Raw genomic sequence first — 19,488 nt, 5'->3', positions numbered from 1 at the left:
ACGGTTCCCAGGTACTTTAAACTTAACTTTCCTACATATGATGGCTCTAAAGATCCTTTACTGTGGTTCACGAAATGTGAACAATTCTTCTATCATCAACAAACGGTGGAAATGGACAAGGTTACTTTGGCCGCCTACCACATGCTCGATGAAGCGCTCATGTGGTTCCATCACTACTGAAATGTCCATTCCATTCAGGATTGGCTGCACTTTAAACATGCTTGCTAGTTGAGGTTCGGACCTCCAGCTAGCAGCAACCCAGTGGGGGAATTGATCAACTACAAACAGACCAGCACCTTAGAAGTTTACCAAAAAACGTTCCAAGAAAGGTTGGCCAGAGCTAGTGAATTTATTCCTCCTCACCTACATGTTTAGATTTTTAATGCTGGATTGACAGAGGCAGTCAGATTGGAAGTGGAATTACTTGGTCCGACAAATTTGGACTCAGCAATGAATTATGCCAGAGCTGTGGAACACAAACAGAGAGTTCTAAAAGAGTCTTTACAAAGAAAACCATTTTGGCAAAACAGAATACAGGGTACTGCATCTGGTCCACGTTTTGGGTCCTCTGCCCCTAACCGAGCAGGTCAGGCTACTAGTGTGCCTCCACACTCTATGCCACGTAAATTTTTGACTAAACAGGAAATGGACGCTCGAAAGGCAAAGGGCCTATGTTTTAATTGTGACGAACAATTCCTGCCCGAACATACCTGTAAACGTTTATTCAGTATTGAATTGTTGGAAGAAGATTCAAAAGAGCTTCTTGAAAATGAAATTGTTGAAGAGGTACAACAGGAAGCAGAGCTCTCCCTCCATTCCATGCATGGCCTGCGTAGTTCTAATACCATGCAGGTAAAGGTCAGGTTCTAATACCATGCAGGTAAAGGTCAGGTTACATCATCTCATGCTACTTGCTTTAGTTGATTCGGGCAGCACACATAATTTTATCAGTGAACCAGCCGCGCAACAATTGGGATTGGAAATTCAACAACAAAGGGGACTCTCAGTTTCAGTGGCCAATGGGGCCAAAATTGCTAGTGTGGGGTTATGTGCTAACACCCCTTTCACCATTGAGGGGCATTCCTTTCAGGCAGATTTACTAGTCATTCCATTGGCTGGATTTGATTTGGTGCTCGGGGTCAAATGGCTCCAGTTATTAGGACCGATATTATGGGACTTTCAGGCTCGGACTATGACATTTTCAGCACCACAGGGCCAGATTACATTACAAGGCATTGTGGCACAGGTCCCTAACGCACTTCACACTTTGCATATTCAACACACGGGTGATGATCAGTTAGCTCCTTTACTTACAACATTTACGGATTTATTTAATGACCCTACAGGTCTACCACCAGTGCGTCATTGCGATCACCGCATTCGTTTAAAGTTGGGAACTGATCCAGTAGTGGTGCGGCCTTATCGTTACCCGCATATCCAGAAAGATGAAATAGAACGACAGTGCATGCATATGCTCGCTCAGGGTGTGATCTAGCCCAGTCGATCTCCTTTCTCCTCACCAGTGTTACTTGTACGTAAGAAAGATAAATCTTGGAGATTTTGTGTCGACTATAGGTAACTCAACTTGCACACAGTTAAGGACAAGTTCCCCATTCCAGTCGTGGACGAGTTGCTGGATGAGTTACATGGTGCTACAATTTTTACCAAATTAGATTTGAAATCGGGCTATCATCAAATACGAGTTCACCAGGCGGATGTGGAGAAGACTGCCTTCCGCACACATCACGGTCATTTCGAGTTCCTCGTCATGCCCTTCGGTCTCTCCAATGCACCATCCACCTTTCAGGCCCTCATGAATGAGGTCTTTTCATCACTTCTGCGCCACTATGTGTTAGTCTTTTTTGATGACATTCTGGTCTACAACAAAAATTGGGAAGAACATCTCCACCACCTCCATCAGGTATTTACCATTCTACGCTCTCATCATTTGGTTTTGAATAAATCGAAATGTTCTATGGGTACATCTGAGGTGGCATATTTGGGCCACGTCATATCAGCTGTGGGCGTGAAAGTTGACCAGAGCAAGATACAGGCAGTTACAGATTGGCCAATTCCCACCTCCACCACAGCCTTAAAGGGATTTTTGGGCTTAGCGGGATATTATAGAAAATTTATCCAATCTTATGGCCAGATAGTAGCACCACTCAATAACCTGCTAAAAAAAAATGCCTTCCACTGGTCTTCTTCAGCAGAACAGGCCTTTAACCTGTTAAAGGAGGCCTTAGCCTCAGCGCCAGTCCTACAATTACCAGATTTTGGGGCAGAATTTGTGGTGGAATGTGATGCCTCCGGGGGAGGTATAGGGGCAGTGTTACAACAATTGGGACACCCCATTGCTTATTTCAGCCGTCAGTTGGGATAACACCACCATAAGTTAGCTGCATATGAGAGAGAATTGATTGGGTTAGCCAAGGCTGTCCAACATTGGCGACCTTATCTTTGGGGACGACCGTTCCTCATTCGTACAGATCAGCCTCAAGCATCTTCTTGAACAGCGCCTCACCACATCCCCACAGCAGCATTGGTTAACTAAACTCATGGGCTTCGATTTTACGGTTCATTATAAGCCTGGTAGTTCGAATTTGGGGGCTGATGCCTTATCACGTCGGGATATTTCCGCCACTCAAATTTATGCTATCAGTCACCCACGTGCACTGCTATTAGATTCTATTCGTGAGGAAGTAAATCAATATCCGGATCTCATGTCATTATATCAGGATATTCGACAGGGGACAGCTGCTCCTCATTGGACGATTCAGGATCGTCTCATTCTCTACAAAAACAGGATCTTTTTGCATAATACATCCCCACTTCTTCACACCATCCTGTCCTCTATCCATGATAGCACACATGAGGGTCAACAGAAAACATATTTCAGAATCAGTCGGGACTTTTACTGGAAGGGCATGAAGAGCATAATTGCTGATTATGTAGCTGCTTGTCAGATTTGTCAAAGAAACAAGGCCGAATCTTTAAGTCCAGCCGGCCTACTGCAACCTCTGCAACTACCATCTCAAATCTGGTCTGATATTTCCATGGACTTCATTGCTGGACTTCCCATTTCATCAGGTAAATCGGTGATATTCGTCGTCGTTGATCGGTTTTCAAAATATGGGCACTTCCTTGCTTTGGTGCATCCATATACTGCTGCTCAGGTCGCTCAATTATTTATGGACAACATTGTCCGATTACATGGAATTCCCTCATCCATTGTAAGTGACAGGGATGCCATTTTTACCAGTCTCTTTTGGAAGGAATTATTCAAATTACAGGGCACCCAATTGGCATTTTCGTTTGCCTATCATCCACAAACGGACGGCCAAACAGAGGTTGTCAATCGCACGATTGAAATGTATCTTCGTTGTTTTGTGGGGGACGCACCTAGAAGATGGGTGAAATGGCTTTCATGGGCAGAATTTTGCTATAACACATCTTAACACACATCACTGGGTACTACTCCTTTCAAGGTAGTTTATGGCAGAGATCCACCTCGTTTGTTACCATATGAACCGGGGGCATCCAAAGTCATCACTTTGGACCAAGCATTAGCTGAACGAGACGCTATGCTCACTGAGGTACGTACACATCTGCAGGCAGCCCAACACTCTATGAAACGCTTTTATGATAAGAAGCACCGGGAGGCATCTTATTGCCCTGGAGACTATGTGTGGTTAAAGCTTCAACACTACCGCCAGTTGTCCCTGACTGCAGCCAAGCGCCATAAGCTGTCTCCAAAATATTATGGTCCATTTCCGATATTGGACCAAATTGGGCCTGTGGCATACCGCTTGCAGCTACCACCGGAAGCAAAGATCCACAATGTATTTCACGTCTCCCAATTGAAGCCCTTCCAGGGTGACTCGCCCCTACTGCACACTCCACTGCTGCCACTACATGAGGGCAGAGTCCTTTCTATTCCGGCTCAGGTAATACAAGCACGCCACATTCAAGGGGATTGGGAAATTCTAGGCCAGTGGGCAGATGCCGATCCCAGTGACACCACATGGGAGCCGTTATCAGCATTTCGACTTTTATATCCTTCCTTCGAGCTTGAGGACAAGCTCTTTCTCCAGGAGGGGGGTGATGTTATGGACTCTATAGCATCACGAGTTACCAACAGGCGTAGGAATTAATCAATGTGTTTTTCAATTTCCATGTAATTGTTTCTTGGTTTGGTTTTGTCTTTGGTTTGGGTTGGTTTAGCATTTATTGGTTTGAACCATTGACCCAAGAGGTCTTTAGGGTTTTGGACGTCCTCCACCCTATTTAAGGGGACGGCTAGGGTAATGAAGATTATCAATTGAGTTCACTTTAGTTAACGTAATTTAGATAAACAGGTCAAGAGCTCCTTCAAGCTCTCTTCCGTTTTCCCCCCAATTCTCCTTTCCAAAAATCAATTCTCTTCAACCCCTAATTCCATCTCAACGTCAAGCAAGGTAATGGAAGGAAGAGAAGAGAGGAGGGTGACAAGATCCATGGCTCGTGAGGATCCTAACAATCATGGAGAAGGTTTGGTTGGATTTGGATGATTTCGGGTGTTTCTGTGGGGGTAGGGGGGACTGATGCATGGTTTTGGGGGCAAATCAGGAATTTTCGGCGAGGAGGAGATGCTGATATGAGTAGGAGGGGATGTCGGGGGGGGGGGGTTGGGGGCACTTGGTTGCTGGGAATAGAGGTAGAAATCTTACTCTGGCATCACCGGGGTGGATTGGCTCTTCTGTTGTGGCTAGCGTCGGGGAGAGGCTCTAGAGTGCATCAGCTAGCTCATTCCAGCCAAAACCCGAGTTTGTGGCCTCGGGTATGAATAGCATGGCTAAAATGGAGGTTCCTCTTCTATAGGTGATCCGACATTCCCGACAACCACGAAAGGTAGTCACCGAGAAGAGGAACATTGAGTCTCGTGACCAGAGCTCACGGGATTTTTCAGTTTCCGAAGTAGCTCTCTGGAACTGAAGCCTGAAGTTGTCGACCGCTTCTACTGGGACACAAATGAATGAAAGTTTTGATCCGTCGATTGAGGAGATTCGGATCACCGGACCTGATTTCCGGATGATTCTCTCGACGGTAACTCTGCATTTTCCGTAGCTGAAGCGAAAAATACTATTTCGCTTCTACCGGCGAGAGACCATCATCCAGCGAGCTTCGTATTCCTCCGTCGGAGCCTCAAAAAGCTTGCCGGTGTGGTGGCTGGATGGATCCGACCGTCTGTGAGTTTTTCTTCCTCGTCGTGGAGAGACATTTCCTCCATTTCTTCTCGTCGCAGCATCGTCGAGCCCTCTGTCGGCGTCGGAAAGGCTCGCCGTAGCCTTGCCTGAGTAGTGGTGGTCGACGGGGGTGGTCCGGTCGCCGGCCGTAGGGACGGCAACTGTCGGGAATGCTATCTCTCGGCTGGCAACCGTCGGGAATGCTATCTCTCTCATTTGAAGGTTTTTGGCGCACGTTAGCAATTTCGAAATAGACGGCGCATGATATGTCTTCACATTTGAAGGTTTAAAGGCGCACGTTAAGCGAAATTTGCCCGAAATCGCCCAAAATCGCTCAGAATCTACTTCTTATGAATGTCTTCACATTAACTTCTACAGTATAAAAAATCAAAGTGACAATTATAATCAACAAACATCAAATGGAAAAGAATCTCCCGCAATAAGATCCTGCAAAGAAACTCCTTGGCTTGCCAAAGAATCTGCCACGGAATAACAACTTGTTTTCCATAAAATTTATTTTTACCAGTTAAGCTATAATGTTGGCTAAAACTAGTCAATACAGAATAAAGGTAGTAGCTCGATGAATAAGCAGTTCAAATTAAAAAAAACAGCAATGATAGCCCACATCTAACAAAAGAATTTTTCCTTTCATTCAGTAGCTTGCTAGAGGTTGCGATTTCTTTTTTCTTGTCATAACTAAATTAATCTGTGCTTCTTCAGTCATAAACATATCGCAGATGCGATTGTTGCAGCTATTCCTGGGCTGGAGATCTACAACTCAAATTTCACACCAAACTTTGGTGAATGGGCATTAGGTTTTTGTGGTGGAGTCTATAGTGCAGATAACGTGTTTAGTGCTGAAAATGCCCATCCGTTGGCAAATGGTACCAATCTTGATTTGTCTGATAGATGCATACACGGTCTGTCCAACAAGGTCAGGTGCTTTCATTACTTGTCTCATTTCTATGTAGTTTTGATACTTTGCCCTGCCTATTTAATATCTATGTTACTGCATTGGCAAGTGTGGGTTGTGAACATGGTATAATGTTAAGGTTCCGATTTCTTCTAATTTCGTTCAGTACATCTGAAACCCATGTCTATGAATTGCTGAAATAAATCTTTTTATATTTTATCTGAGTCTCTCCCCTTTTATTAGGCCTTCTCTTCTTCAGAAATGCCTTTGCTTTCATGCTTGAACCTAAAGGGAAATCCATTGGACCAGAACTCTGTGGATGAATTGTTGAAGATCCTTCAAGGATTCTGGAGTTTGAAATCATTGGAGGTTGCATCTAACTGCTATTCCTTTTTTATTTTTTATTTTTTTGAAGACCAAAAATGGAACTTATTGCAATGATCGATATTCTAATATTCTTATTTTGCTGGCAGACTGACATCCCAGGGCCACTTGGGAAGAGTGCAGTGCATATTCTTGAATCTCTTCCTAATCTCTCTCAGCTAAATGGTGTTAGTGCATCATATATTTTTGAAAGTGGAAAACATGTGGTTGACTCTACGCTTCAGCCTCGTCTTCCTGAATGGGAATCTGGTGAACCTCTTTCTGACCGTGTAATTAGTGCAATGTGGCTATACTTAATGACATATAGACTTTCTGATGATGAAAAGATTGATGAAACTTCTTTATGGTAAGCAATCATGTAATAGGTGGAGAAAGTATTATGTCTAATCATGTTATGTGATATTTTAAAAATGTTCATGTTTCTAATGTTTAGTGCTCGTGTATGCACTATAGGTACGTAATGGACGAACTAGGATCGGCTTTGCGACATAGTGATGAACCAAATTTCCAGGTTTCTCCTTTCCTGTTCATGCCTGAGGGAAAGTTGGCATCTGCTGTGAGGTGCTCTGCAGCTCTGGTTCTTATGTTTATTTTTGCAAGTCAATGTTATTGTTATCATCAAATGATATAATTATCATCTTTATCATAGCTTGTTTTTGCTAGCAATGTTAATGTATCTGTTTCTATCATTTGGTAGTTCTCCAGTCGTTTCTAGTCTTTCCAACCCCATGCACAATTAATTCCATGCTCATGGGTTCAATATCCTGCTTATTATATAGGCTCTTTGGTTTTATTTTATTTTTTGAAAAATGGCAAAATGATACATTAAGATGAAACAAGATTACTGGAAAGTGGGGAGAGGAAAGCCCTCAAGCCCCAATAGAAATACTTTTTTTTTTTTTGTTTCACTAGACTTGGCAATACTATCAGAATATGATTAGCTGATGTAGGAACATGGCTCCAACAAACGGTAAGATTATAGCATCCATAATCTCATCAAAATAATGCTGATGCCGCCAAGCAGGAATTGAGACACCAAAACACCAGAATATTAATTGTTGAAGAGTATCCTTCAACAATAAGAGGGCAGGAAAAAACACTGAACACAAAGCTGAATGCCTTAAAAGTAAAGCTGTGATTTCTGCTTCCATAGCATTACACCGTCCAAGAGGACCTGAAAAAGTAAATTTAACTGCACCAGAACTGTCTTTGACTACCCCTCCATCACCAGTAGGTCCAGGATTTCCAGAAGAACTTCCATTGACATTTAACTTTAGCAACGCCTCTGGAGGACCTTCCAAGGTTTTCAGCACTTGGTGGGAGGAGTGGTTCAAAGTCTATTCATTTTATTCTCTTGTGATTTCATTCTTTTGGGGTGTTCTGTTTTTTTTTTTTTTGATGAAATTTTGGGGTGTTCTTTTCCTATCCCTGTTATGTTATTAGGAGGAATTGATTTGAATTTGCAAAATATCACTCATGGATTTTTGTTGCTAATAACATTTTTTTTTTGTGGGGTTATGTAGCATATTCTATTTTCTTTGAATGTGGATCATACCCGCATTTACATCCAATGCCCTTGATGAGACTTGAATGCTAGACTTGACACTAGAGTGCCGTAAGGCCCAATCCACATAATGTAACATATCTGCACTGATTGTGACAGTTACCATTTCCTAAACAGGACAATAGTGAAATATGGATGGGATTTTTTGTTGATGTCATCATCATCACAGCCTTGAAGGATATGGTCATTTATATTTATTTCAATGAGTATGTAAAAGATTTGTTTGAATTTACATTTATTATTAACTGGATCTTTTCAGTTATTCTCTGTTGTGGCCCACTAAAAATATTTTGAAAGGGGAGGAATGCACTCGAGATTATCTGTTTGGTATTAAAGAAGATAGGCAACGTTCTGCCAGGCTTACAGCATGGTTTCATACTCCACAGAATTACTTTATCCGAGTAAGTGCCGATTTAATTTTTCCTAGGCTTTAAGAGTAGTCAAGTCGATACTAAAACTTTTGCTTCATTTCAGGGGTACGAGAACTATATGCATCAACTGAATTCGAAAATCTTTTGTCCCCTAACTGTAGAAATCCCATGGACCAAAAGTATACTTCCGAGTCATGGTCGCGCATTACGTGTTTACACTGATAATCCACAAGTGGAGGAATTTCTAACATGCCCTCAGTTTACGCTCAGTAAGTGCCTATGCTAATCCTGCTGTGGTATGAAAATTTTTGTCTCCTCTTTCCTCACTCTTCTTGTCCCTAATTCATGCTGTTGAAGAAACAGTTGACATCTATTCATTTTCTAGAACATAATATGCACCTTGGAGAATTTTAGAAAGGTTGTCTTCTTGTCAAATGTTGCGGAAACCCAAAATGCTCTGATACTATGAAGGGTTAGAGGTAAACCAAACATGTCAAAATTGAGTTTGATCATACTCAAGGGCAGCGGTTTCGATTCAACAATTTCTTTTCTCTGAGGAGCTGAAAGATGAGCAATGATTTTCCAATTAGCTCTGAGGTTTCCACCTTGAAGGCTTTGAAAATCAGGGAGGATACTGACCCAGGATATGATAGAGATATGTGACTAATGACATCCTCAGGTGTGCTGCTTTTGCCTTTAAACTTTCTGTCATTTGACTCCAACCATATGCTTCAAGGGATGTGAGCTAGACAAGCAGAGAGAAGGATCTTAGTGAACACATGAAGTCTGATATGTTGTCTAAGAAGGCACAATTGAGCGAGACTGCTGGGAAGACATATAGTAGCCCAATTGTGTTGATGAAGTATGGACAGATGCTGGCAAACTGCTGGGAAACAAGTATGGATTTGTTGCAGAAAGTGAAAGAATCTGGTTAAGGGTTAAGTTTGACCTCTAGCCTCTCCATATAAGCATTAGATAAAATAAGATAGAAGTATAAACAGACCGTCTTTTCCTTAGTTACTTATAAATTAGTATTCTGAGCATGAAACTAAATTTAAACTGATTAGATTATCTAACCAAGGAGAGGTAACATAGAACGTAAAAGTCCCAAACTACCGTTAATGTAAACGTACAAAATTGCCCTTAGGATGTATGTCTGCCAACTAAGCCCAATTACAAAATACAATGGAACAAGTAAGTGTTAATGAAGTCAAACCAGTTGAAGAGCGGATATGGAAGAGTCTTACATGACTTTCACAATAAGAAGTCTCACAAAGCTAGAATTAATATGGTGGAGTATTATAGGAGTCTCACAGGAGGAGCTCTCATAGAAGAGTCTCAATTAAAGGTGTTTTAGTTATGTTAGTTTTCTATTAATGTTTAGTTGTTTAATTGTTCTAGGACTCATATTTTAGTGTTTAACTTTGTGTGTAACTGAGATAAGGGTAATTTAATTGTAATTAGATTCTACTTGTTTCCTCTATTATAAATAAAGGCTCGTGTATTCAAATTACAAGAAGTTAGTGAAGTATTTATTTTTTTCATAAATTCAACATGGTATCAGAGTAGGTTCTATGAGTTGACTCAGTCAACCCACAAAGATAAGGTGATCCTTTTCAGATTTATCATCTCTAGAAGTTTTAAGTTTATATCCTTTCATTTTTCTTTCTTTCCTATCCTAGTACCTATTGTTTTCTTGGCATTTGCACCTCCACACTGAATTTTTCATATTGCAAATTATATATTGACGGAAAAATCTTCGAGTTTATTTTCCAATGCATAAAGAAGTTTGGCAATCGAAGTTTTTTACAAAGAGAAATCGAAATTTGAAGCAACAATGTAGATTGCAAGAGAGGTTTGAGCAACAACAGAAATATTCAAATTTTGAGGCATTTTGTACCATCAAGAACGAGACTTTATATGAAGAATTATATATCAAAAGAAAAATCTGTAAGTCTATTTTCTTACCTATCCAACCAATTCTCAATCTGAGTTTTCTAGAGGGAGATATCTATCTCGGAAGAGTCAATAGTCATGTTGGCCAAAGAAGAAAGAGTACTCAGTTTGGCCAGATTACAAAGTCCGAAATCTATAAGATTTTTTCTCTCAAAAGAAGTATATTTTATGAAAAAAAGTTATACTTGGATGAAAGATATTGAAGTCTAATTTCAGAAGGAGAAAATAGTATGTCAATCTTATCTATATTTAAAGAGATATTTTGAATTGGAGTCGGCAAGGGTCAAACTACAGAACAAAGCAAATCAAGAGGTCATAAAAGATTCAAGAACGAATATTTTTATGTCAAATAAGTATCAATTGAAAACACTTTGAGGCTAGTTTCTTGAGCAACATACCTTTTGTGATTTCGAGCTATATTTTTGGAGATATTGATATCAAAAGTGCCAAAGGTCAATTCTATTAAAAATCTCTCATTTTTTCTTATTTTTTCTCCTATTATCTCTCTATGTATTGACATGGATTGAGTATCCTTTTCTCCTTAAATCTGAGTTTTTTAGCCAAATTTTCTCTTCTAATCAAAGAGTTTTGGTCAAATTTAATCATTCCATGATGTGCTCATTCGAGGTGTGCAATATCTTGCTTTAATGTTGTTTTCAAGTCTTGCATTTTTGTTACTTGGTTGTGTGTCTTTTGCATTGTTAACTCCGAAAAATTGTGGTTACCCCAAAAAAGTTATACTCGGTCAAGTTTGTTAAGTTCTACCATTATAGCTTTCCCTAGTTTTCAAGAAAAAAAAAGGTCACTTTGGAAGTATGAGTGTTGCATAGTCGCCTCCTTCCGATTAAAATTATTTTCCTCTAGTATTTCTTCAGTTTATGATCTGGTGTTTTTATCACTTCAGAGCAAGACTAACCACTACCTAAAAAGTATAGGAGTGTGCCCAACATCCTGCTCGAGTCAAGTATTTAAATCTTCACCCAAAAGGTGATTTGTATTTGAGCTACCCTTAAAAAGTGAGTAGTCTTTTTGTTAAGCCCTAAAGTTGGGCATTTTTTCCCGTTTTAAAGTTGAGCAGAGTGTGTTTTAGACTATGATCGTTTTAACTGGTGTACGGAGCTTTATCGTACGACTATAGTGATTTTCTTCTCCCATATTGTGTTTTGTCCAAGCTTGGTTTCTATGTTCTTTTTATCCCCATCTTGAGGGTGGAGAAGTAGAATAAGTACAATAAAGAGGTATTTTGTTCCACATGTTGTGGTAATTTTATGTGAGCAAAATATTCAAGAAAAGGGAGCACAGAAGTTGAAAAATTTTATCAGCAAAAGAAGATTGAAAACCAAAAATCCTTTTCATTGCAAACTGAAGTTATAAACTCCCGCTTGAGGGGGAGTATTGAAGAGCAAATATGGAAGAGTTTTACATTACTCTCACAATAAGAAGTCTCACAGAGCCAGAATTAATATGGTGGAGTCTTACAGAAGTCTCTGAGGAGGAGGTCTCACAGAAGAGTCTCAGTTAAATGTGTTTTAGTTATATTAGTCTTCTATTTATGTTCAGTTGTTTAATTGTTTTAGGACTCATGTTTTAGTGTTTAACTTTTGGGTGTAACTGGGATAAGGGAAATTTATGTGTAATTGGATTATACATGTTTCCTCTATTATAAATAGAGGCTTATGTACTCAAAATACAACAAGTTAGTGAAGTATTTCTCTTTCCTAGAAATTTAATAAAACCAATTATTACTAAACTTATTCTAGGAAAGGATTTCAGCAGTAGCTGAAACAACACTACTCTACATAGATTTATTTCTTTTGGATGGTCCTAAAATTTGTGGTGATTTAGTTGAAAATGCATACAAAATATTCAAGCCACTATTTGGAATAGGAATAAATCACTTCTAGAGTTTCTGTTAGTGGGAGTAGCCCACATAGATAAGTGTTATAAAAATTTGTTTGTTTATAAATTTTAACAATAAGCCTTCCAAATGGCTAGTCATTTTGAGATCAAATTGGGCTCAATTTTAACACGACATTTGGAGCAAGAAGTCTGCTTGTTGGGCTCAGTTTGTGCTTATCCACGTCTCAATCAACATATGTAAGCTTGGATGTGAGGGGGAGTGTTAGTGGGTATAGTCCTATATAGATAAGTGTTAAGAAAACTTCTTTTTTTTTGAATAATGATGTATAAACTATTTTTTAAAATGAAAAATAATAATAGTTTATATATCATTATTCAAAAAAAAAAAAAAAAAAGAGGGAGAAGAATACCAGTGTTAAGAAAACTTGTTGGCTTATGTGGTTGAACAATAAGCCACTTAAGTGGCTAGTCATTCTAGGATAGAACTGGGGTCAATCTTAACATGGTATTAGAGGAGAATGTCTACGGACTTGCGTCTAGTTTGTGCTCCATTTATGTTGCCCATGTCTTAGGTCCTTTATGTATATGCCTAGTTTGAAATATTGAGAAGAAGAGAGTTGAGAGAGAGATGGGGAGAAGAGGAGATGATTTTGAAGAAGAACGTAAGCTTTGGGTTAGGGGAAAAGCTCGAGACCCCTAATCCTTCTTGAAAAATAGGTGATTTGAGGAGAAAATAGAAGAGAAAATGGATTTCTAGAAGAGAGGCAGCTTTGCTACCTTGAAATCTGAGCCATAAAGGCCCTTCCTGCTTCTTTATAATCAGGGTTTAAGTGAAATTGTACAATAGGACAAACATGCCCCTCAATACTTAAAATTACATATCTCCTAAAATACATGTCTAAATTGAATGAAAATTTAACTAGAGATAAAATAAGACATTCTCTATCTAATAGCCATACTATAAGAGAAATAATATTGAAAATCTAAGAAATGACCAAAATACCCATGAACTTGTATTTTAACACTCCCCCTCAAGCTGGGGAGTAGATATCAAACAATCCCAGCTTGTCACTAAAGGATACATGTTCACGTCTCCCCAAAGGCTTGGTAATTATATCTCCTAGTTGGTCTGAAGACTTTATATAAGGAGTTACCATCTTCTCCTGCATAACTACATCTCTAATGAAGTGGCAGTCAACCTCTTATGTTTCGTTCTCTCATGGAATACAAGGTTGCTGACAATAAAAATGGTTGCCTGGTTATCGCAATTCATAACCATAGGGTTAGGTAACATAAACCAAACTCAAGAAGCACAAACTTAATCCACATAAGCTCACTAACTGTATGAGCCATTGCTCGATACTCGGCCTCTGCATTGGACCTAGCCACAACTGTCTGTTTCTTACTTTTCCAACTTATCCGGTTGCCTCCAACAAAACAACAATAGCTTGATGTAGAACGTCTATCCATCTTATACCCAGCATAATCCGCATCAAAATACCCAAGCACATCAATTTTTCCATTATGAGTATACAGAAGACCTTTTTCAGGTGCACCCTTCAAGTACTTCAAAATCCTCTGAGCAGCTTCTAAATGGACTTTTTGAGGATTTTCCATGAAGTGGCTCACAACTCCCACAACAAATGAAATATCCGGCCTGGTAACTGTAGCATAGATCAGTTTACCTACTAACTGTCGATATTGAGTTTTATCCTTGAGTATAGGACCCTAGGTGTCATGTATATTATGATTAACTTCCATGGGGGTGTCTATATGTTTAGCACCTAATAAACCATACTCCTGTAACATATCCAATATATATTTTATCTGAGAAAGAACAATACCTCGCTTGCTACGAGCGACTTCAATGCCAAGGAAGTACTTGAGAGAGCCCAAATCCTTTGTTGGAAAATGTGTGGCCAGATAATGTTTAACTTCGGTAATACCATCAAGATCATCACCATATAACGCAATGCCATCTACATAGACAACCAAAACCACCATACTAGTCTTTCTTTTAAGTAGGAACATAGAATGATCACAATGACTCCTATAGAACCCAAATTGTAGTACCACATCACTAAACTTTTCAAACCAGGCCCGTGGACTCTGTTTAAGTCGTGAAAGAGAGGCCAACCCTTATTAATAGCCACATATATTAAGATACGTACCAAAGTAAGTCAGGCCACAAGAGAGAATGTCTCAAAGACATCAACTCCAAAAGTCTGCGTATACCCTTTCGCTACCAGCCGAGCTTTGTACCGTTCAATAGAGCCATCAACATTATATTTGATAGTATAAACCCAATGACACCCCATAATAGCTACTCCTGCAGGTGGATCACATAGATTCAATGTTCCCCGAGACACCAAAGCACTCATCTCATCATTCATAGCTTGTTTCCATTCTGGAGAGCACAAGGCTTTCTGCACTGAATGAGGTATATGGGAAGTAGACAATGACATAGCAAAGGACTTGAAGGATGGGGACAAAAAATCAAGTGACACATATTTGGATATCGGATGAGAAGTAAAAGACCGTTTACCTTTTTCGTAGATGAATAGGCAGATCCAAATCAAAGACAACAGGATTTGTAGGCAATGAGGAAGCTGGTGGATCATGCGAAGAGAGCTCCAGAGGTAACTGCTGGAGGCACTGCAGGAGTATGAGAGCGATAGCTATAAACACGAAGAGGCAATGAAGAACTCGATGACGCTGGTACATCCAAAACTGCAATAGGAACAAGACAGTCTTAAGGAGATTCAGGTGATACAGGAAGCTCAATAGATGATGAAAAATATGGAGTATGTTCAAAAAAGGTCACATCGGCTGACACATGTTTTCCGTCGAACAGGATCATAACATTTGTACCCTTTTTGTTGGCGAGAATATCCCAAAAAAATACATTTGACAGATCGAGGTGACAACTTATCGACCGAAGTTCCAAGCATATGAATAAAACAGGTACATCCAAAAATATGAGGAACCACACCAAACAATTTACAAATGGGTTTTAAAATCTGAAGTGGAACTTGACCTCTCAAAACAGTTGAGGGCATACGATTAACCAAGTAGCACAAAGTTAAAACTGCATCTCTCCCCAAAAAGATTTAGGAACATTCATATGCAATAATAGTGTCCTTGTAATCTCAAGGAGATGTCTATTTTTACGTTCAACTACCCCATTTTGTTGTGGTGTATCAGGGCATGATGTTTGATGGGTAATACCATGAGAATCACAAAATACTAAAAATTTATGGTTAAAATATTCCAAATCATTGTCAGTATGAAGTAGATGAACACATACACCAAATTGATTTTTTATTTTATTAAAAAAATTGAGGAATACATCAAATACTTTGAACTTCTCCCGTAGGAGATACACCCAAGTGACTACTGAAATCATCAATGAACGACACAAAATACTTACACCCAAATGGGCTAGGAACCCGACATGGACCCCATACATCAGAGTGGACTAATTCAAACAACTTGGTGATATGACTAGCACTAACTGGGAAACTGGAGCAACGATGCTTTCCCAACTGACAGGATTCGCAATCAAATGAAATATCAACTGGTAGAGAAGGAAAAGACTGACGCAACTTAGCTGGTGAGGATGTCCCAAGCGCAAATGTCACAAGTAAGAAGAATCTGTAGAAGTGAGATCTATAGCTTGAGAAATGGATACATCATCTAGCATGTAGAGCTCTCCCATCTCATGTCCTGAACCAATCGTTCTCTTCGTCTGCAAGTCCTGGAAAACACAAGAAGTAGGATAAAAGATTACTAAATAGTTTAAAGATTTAGTTATATGACTCACAGACAAGAGATTAACTAAAAACTTTGGTACAAATAAAATAGAATCTAAGGATATTTGTGGAGTAGTGTAAACTATACTCTCCCCCTGAATGGGATAGGTGGATCCATCAGCTAAAGTAACTCGATGATATGAGTGAGATGGACTAATGGACTGAAATAGAGAGGGCATACCTGACATGTATGTAGAAGCTCCTGAATCAATGATCCAAGAGGGGGAATGAGACACATTTAGTGCATTCATACCTGTACTAGCCATTGTGGCACTCGCTGTAGAAGGAGGAGTCTCGATAGTCTGAGAAGCAGTTAATGCAGCAGTCAGTTGACCTAGTCGTTGTAATAACTGCTAAATTTCTTCATACAATCCAGTGTGTGAGGAGGCGTCCTTATTTGTGACTATAGAATTGGCCCAGGTAGGTTTACCAAATTTGTCCCAGCATTTCTCAGAAATATGATTAGTCTTACCACAATAAACACATTTTCGATCTCCCCGATCATTTTGGCCATGACCATGGGTTGTGTAAGAACGACCTCTACCTCTATTACTACCACCATGAAACTGACCGTTGGGCTTACCAGTAGAAGATTGAAGGTAAGAGCAGCTGCTTCTGAGAGGGCTCCACCTGACTCATTCTTATTTACAACTGCACCTTCAACTCGAAGAACTCTATTAAAAGCTTGCTTAAGAGTGGTTACATCCTCATTAACCAACAATTGGGCTCTAATAGCATCATACTCATGACCCAAATCATCCAAAAAATGGGTTACTTGAGTCTGATTTTCTTTCTTACGGATGTCTTCAATATTTTTAGTAAAAGGATGAATGTACTAATCTCCTATAGATCCTTAATAAATTACTTTCTTGAGACAAAATGGAAGCCAATGTAGTCCACATTGCCTTAGCAGTATTGCAACTCTAAATCTGATCACTAAATCTGGATTTCATACTATTGACCAACCAGGTCATTATTAAATTATCTTTTGCAACCCAATCTTCAGTAACTGGTACCGGGGGATCATAATTTATATATTTTGCCATTCTTTTGGCCCTCAAATACATCAAAACTGATCTAGACCACTTTACATAATTCGATCCATTCAATTGGATCGTAGTTATCTGAATAGACTGAGAGAATTTCACATCTGAGCTCTTAGTAGTTCTTAGGACAGCAACCCGTGTGCTGGAACCAGCCATTAAATATCACCAAACACCACAATTCAGTACACTAGGTCGTCAATTAACCAAAGGGAAGCATTTTCCCCAAATTTCAATATTTGCGTAGTCAAGTGAGCCCCACACCGAATTCAATTAGGGCAATGCAGTACCCAATTCATTCAATTTAGAACCAATAGTGATCAATTCCAGCAATTGAGACCATAAATCAATGAAAGAATGATCTAATTGTAAGAAATCAAGATGGCGTAGGCTATATGGATGATGATGCAAACACTAGGTTGACGACGCAGGCAGATTTGAGAAATTTTCTCAAATTGGGATCATTAAACACTTCTAAATCCCAACATTCAGTCAAATAGAAGCAGTAATCATTAGCCAATAGGCTAAGATAGGCAGAAAAAGGAAAAAAAAGGAAAATTTTACCCTACCAGTCCAGAAATATGGGGAAAAATTTCATGGAGATTGCTAAAAATGGAGAGAAGATCCACAAAAACCAAAGAAATTTGCCCGAGACGTGCGTTACTGCTCTGATACCATGAAAAATAGGTGATTTGGGGAGAAAATAGAAGAGAAAATGAATTTCTGGAAGAGAGGCAGCTTTGGTGCGTTGGAATCCAAGCCAGAAAGGCCCTTCCTGCTTCTTTATAATCAGGGTTTAAGTGAAATTTTACAATAGGACAAAAATGCCCTTCAATACTCAAAATTACATATCTCCTAAAATACATGTCTAAATTGAATGAAAATTTAACTAGAGATAAAATAATATATTCTCTATCTAATAATAGTCATACAATAAGAGAAAAATGTAATATTGAAAATCTAAGAAATGACCAAAATACCCCTGAACTTGTATTTTAACACTTCTTATCACTTGAGTTGAGAGGAAAAGTCCTCTCTACCCCTCATACATGTATACATTAAATCTCCTATATACAAGTCCAAAAATTGAAAATTGAAAATTATCGTGATTTCCTTCATCGTGTCGATTATCGACATCGAACTGGAAAGAAATATCTCGCGACGACGTTGGGCTTCATCTCCAAGACTAACGAGAAGGGCACTGACGGCGGCCTTCGGGATCGGGGGAATATCTTGATCGGGGTCTTCTTCTCTCGTCTCGATGCTCACCTCTCATTTCGAGTTTGTTTGCTTAATTAATTAAAGAGACTTGCTGAAATAAACTTCTGATAATTGATTATACTAAATTCTTTTTGGTCCCATGCAGGGACAATCTTGTCTTCTCCTTCCTCTACTTGTCTAGCCAACTTCCATAGCATGGCCGAGTCCTCTTAAGGTTGTCTTTGTGGCCAAGTCCAGAGTTTGAGTCAAGGGCTGGGAAAGTGGGTTTGTAATATAGACTGGCTGAATGTGCAAATTACATAAGACAATATATGGGATATACCAAAGCACAAGAGTGGTTTGAGAAGTTCAGTCTAGTGGTCATTGCTTTCGGCTTCTCTCACAGTCATCGTGAATATTTATTGTTTGTTCTTTGATGTCATTCTAGAGTTGTAGTATATATTCTTCTTCAAAAAAAAAAAAAAAAAAGAGTTGTAGTATTGATTGTTTATGTGGATGACATCATCCCCTTGGAAAGTGAGAAAGTGCTTGTTGAGGAAGTGATGCATTACATGAAACAACACTTTCAAACAAACGATTTCGGATAGTTGAGGTATTTTTTGGTCTAGAAATGGCTCAAGGAAAGGATGGAGTGGTGTTGTCCCAAAGGAAATATATTATGAATTTTCTATAGAAGTGTGGGCTAATAGGAGCAAAACCAGTTAATATCCCTATGGAGGTGTCAATCCATACTTACATGATGATCAGAGTCCGTTGATGAGAGATAAGACATAATATCGGAGATTAGTCGATAAACTTCTCTATGCCTCGGTGACTAGATGCAACATTTGCTTTGTAGTTGGCATGGTAAGTTGGTTTTACGGGAAATCCTATAAGGTTTCATTTCTTGGGTGCACAAAGGTTGTTGAGCTATCTAAAAGGAGCTACAAGTCTGGGGCTTCTCTAGAAGTCCCTTGGGCACATTGAAGTAAAGGGGCATTCATATGCTGATTATGCCAGGTGGAAGCTTGATAGAAGCATACCTAGGGATACAACATATTTCTGGGTTGCAAGAGCAAGAAGTGGACGGTTCTTACTTGATACAATGCAAAAGGAGAGTATAGAGCTATAGCCTATGCAGCAAAGAAGGTTATGTGGGT

General features: G+C 39.4%; 1 protein-coding gene across 1 annotated transcript in view; it reads left to right on the top strand.

Annotated features, from left to right (window-relative positions):
• The window catches only part of LOC137956686 (uncharacterized), a 68,434-nt gene that overhangs the window by 28,257 nt on the left and 20,689 nt on the right, over window positions 1-19,488 (top strand). The window contains exons 4-9 of the mRNA XM_068804273.1: window positions 5,946-6,159; window positions 6,382-6,507; window positions 6,612-6,868; window positions 6,976-7,083; window positions 8,346-8,487; window positions 8,561-8,726. Coding sequence (XP_068660374.1) covers window positions 5,946-6,159; window positions 6,382-6,507; window positions 6,612-6,868; window positions 6,976-7,083; window positions 8,346-8,487; window positions 8,561-8,726 — 1,013 coding nt within the window. The remainder of the gene's footprint in view (window positions 1-5,945; window positions 6,160-6,381; window positions 6,508-6,611; window positions 6,869-6,975; window positions 7,084-8,345; window positions 8,488-8,560; window positions 8,727-19,488) is intronic.

The sequence above is a fragment of the Aristolochia californica genome, unplaced genomic scaffold, assembly GCF_029961685.1.
Source record: "Aristolochia californica isolate CCGP_79_NKW_82.1479 unplaced genomic scaffold, dmAriCali1.0.hap1 SCAF_2, whole genome shotgun sequence".
NCBI lineage: Eukaryota > Viridiplantae > Streptophyta > Magnoliopsida > Piperales > Aristolochiaceae > Aristolochia > Aristolochia californica.
This window is presented reverse-complemented; position numbering and strand designations above follow the sequence as displayed.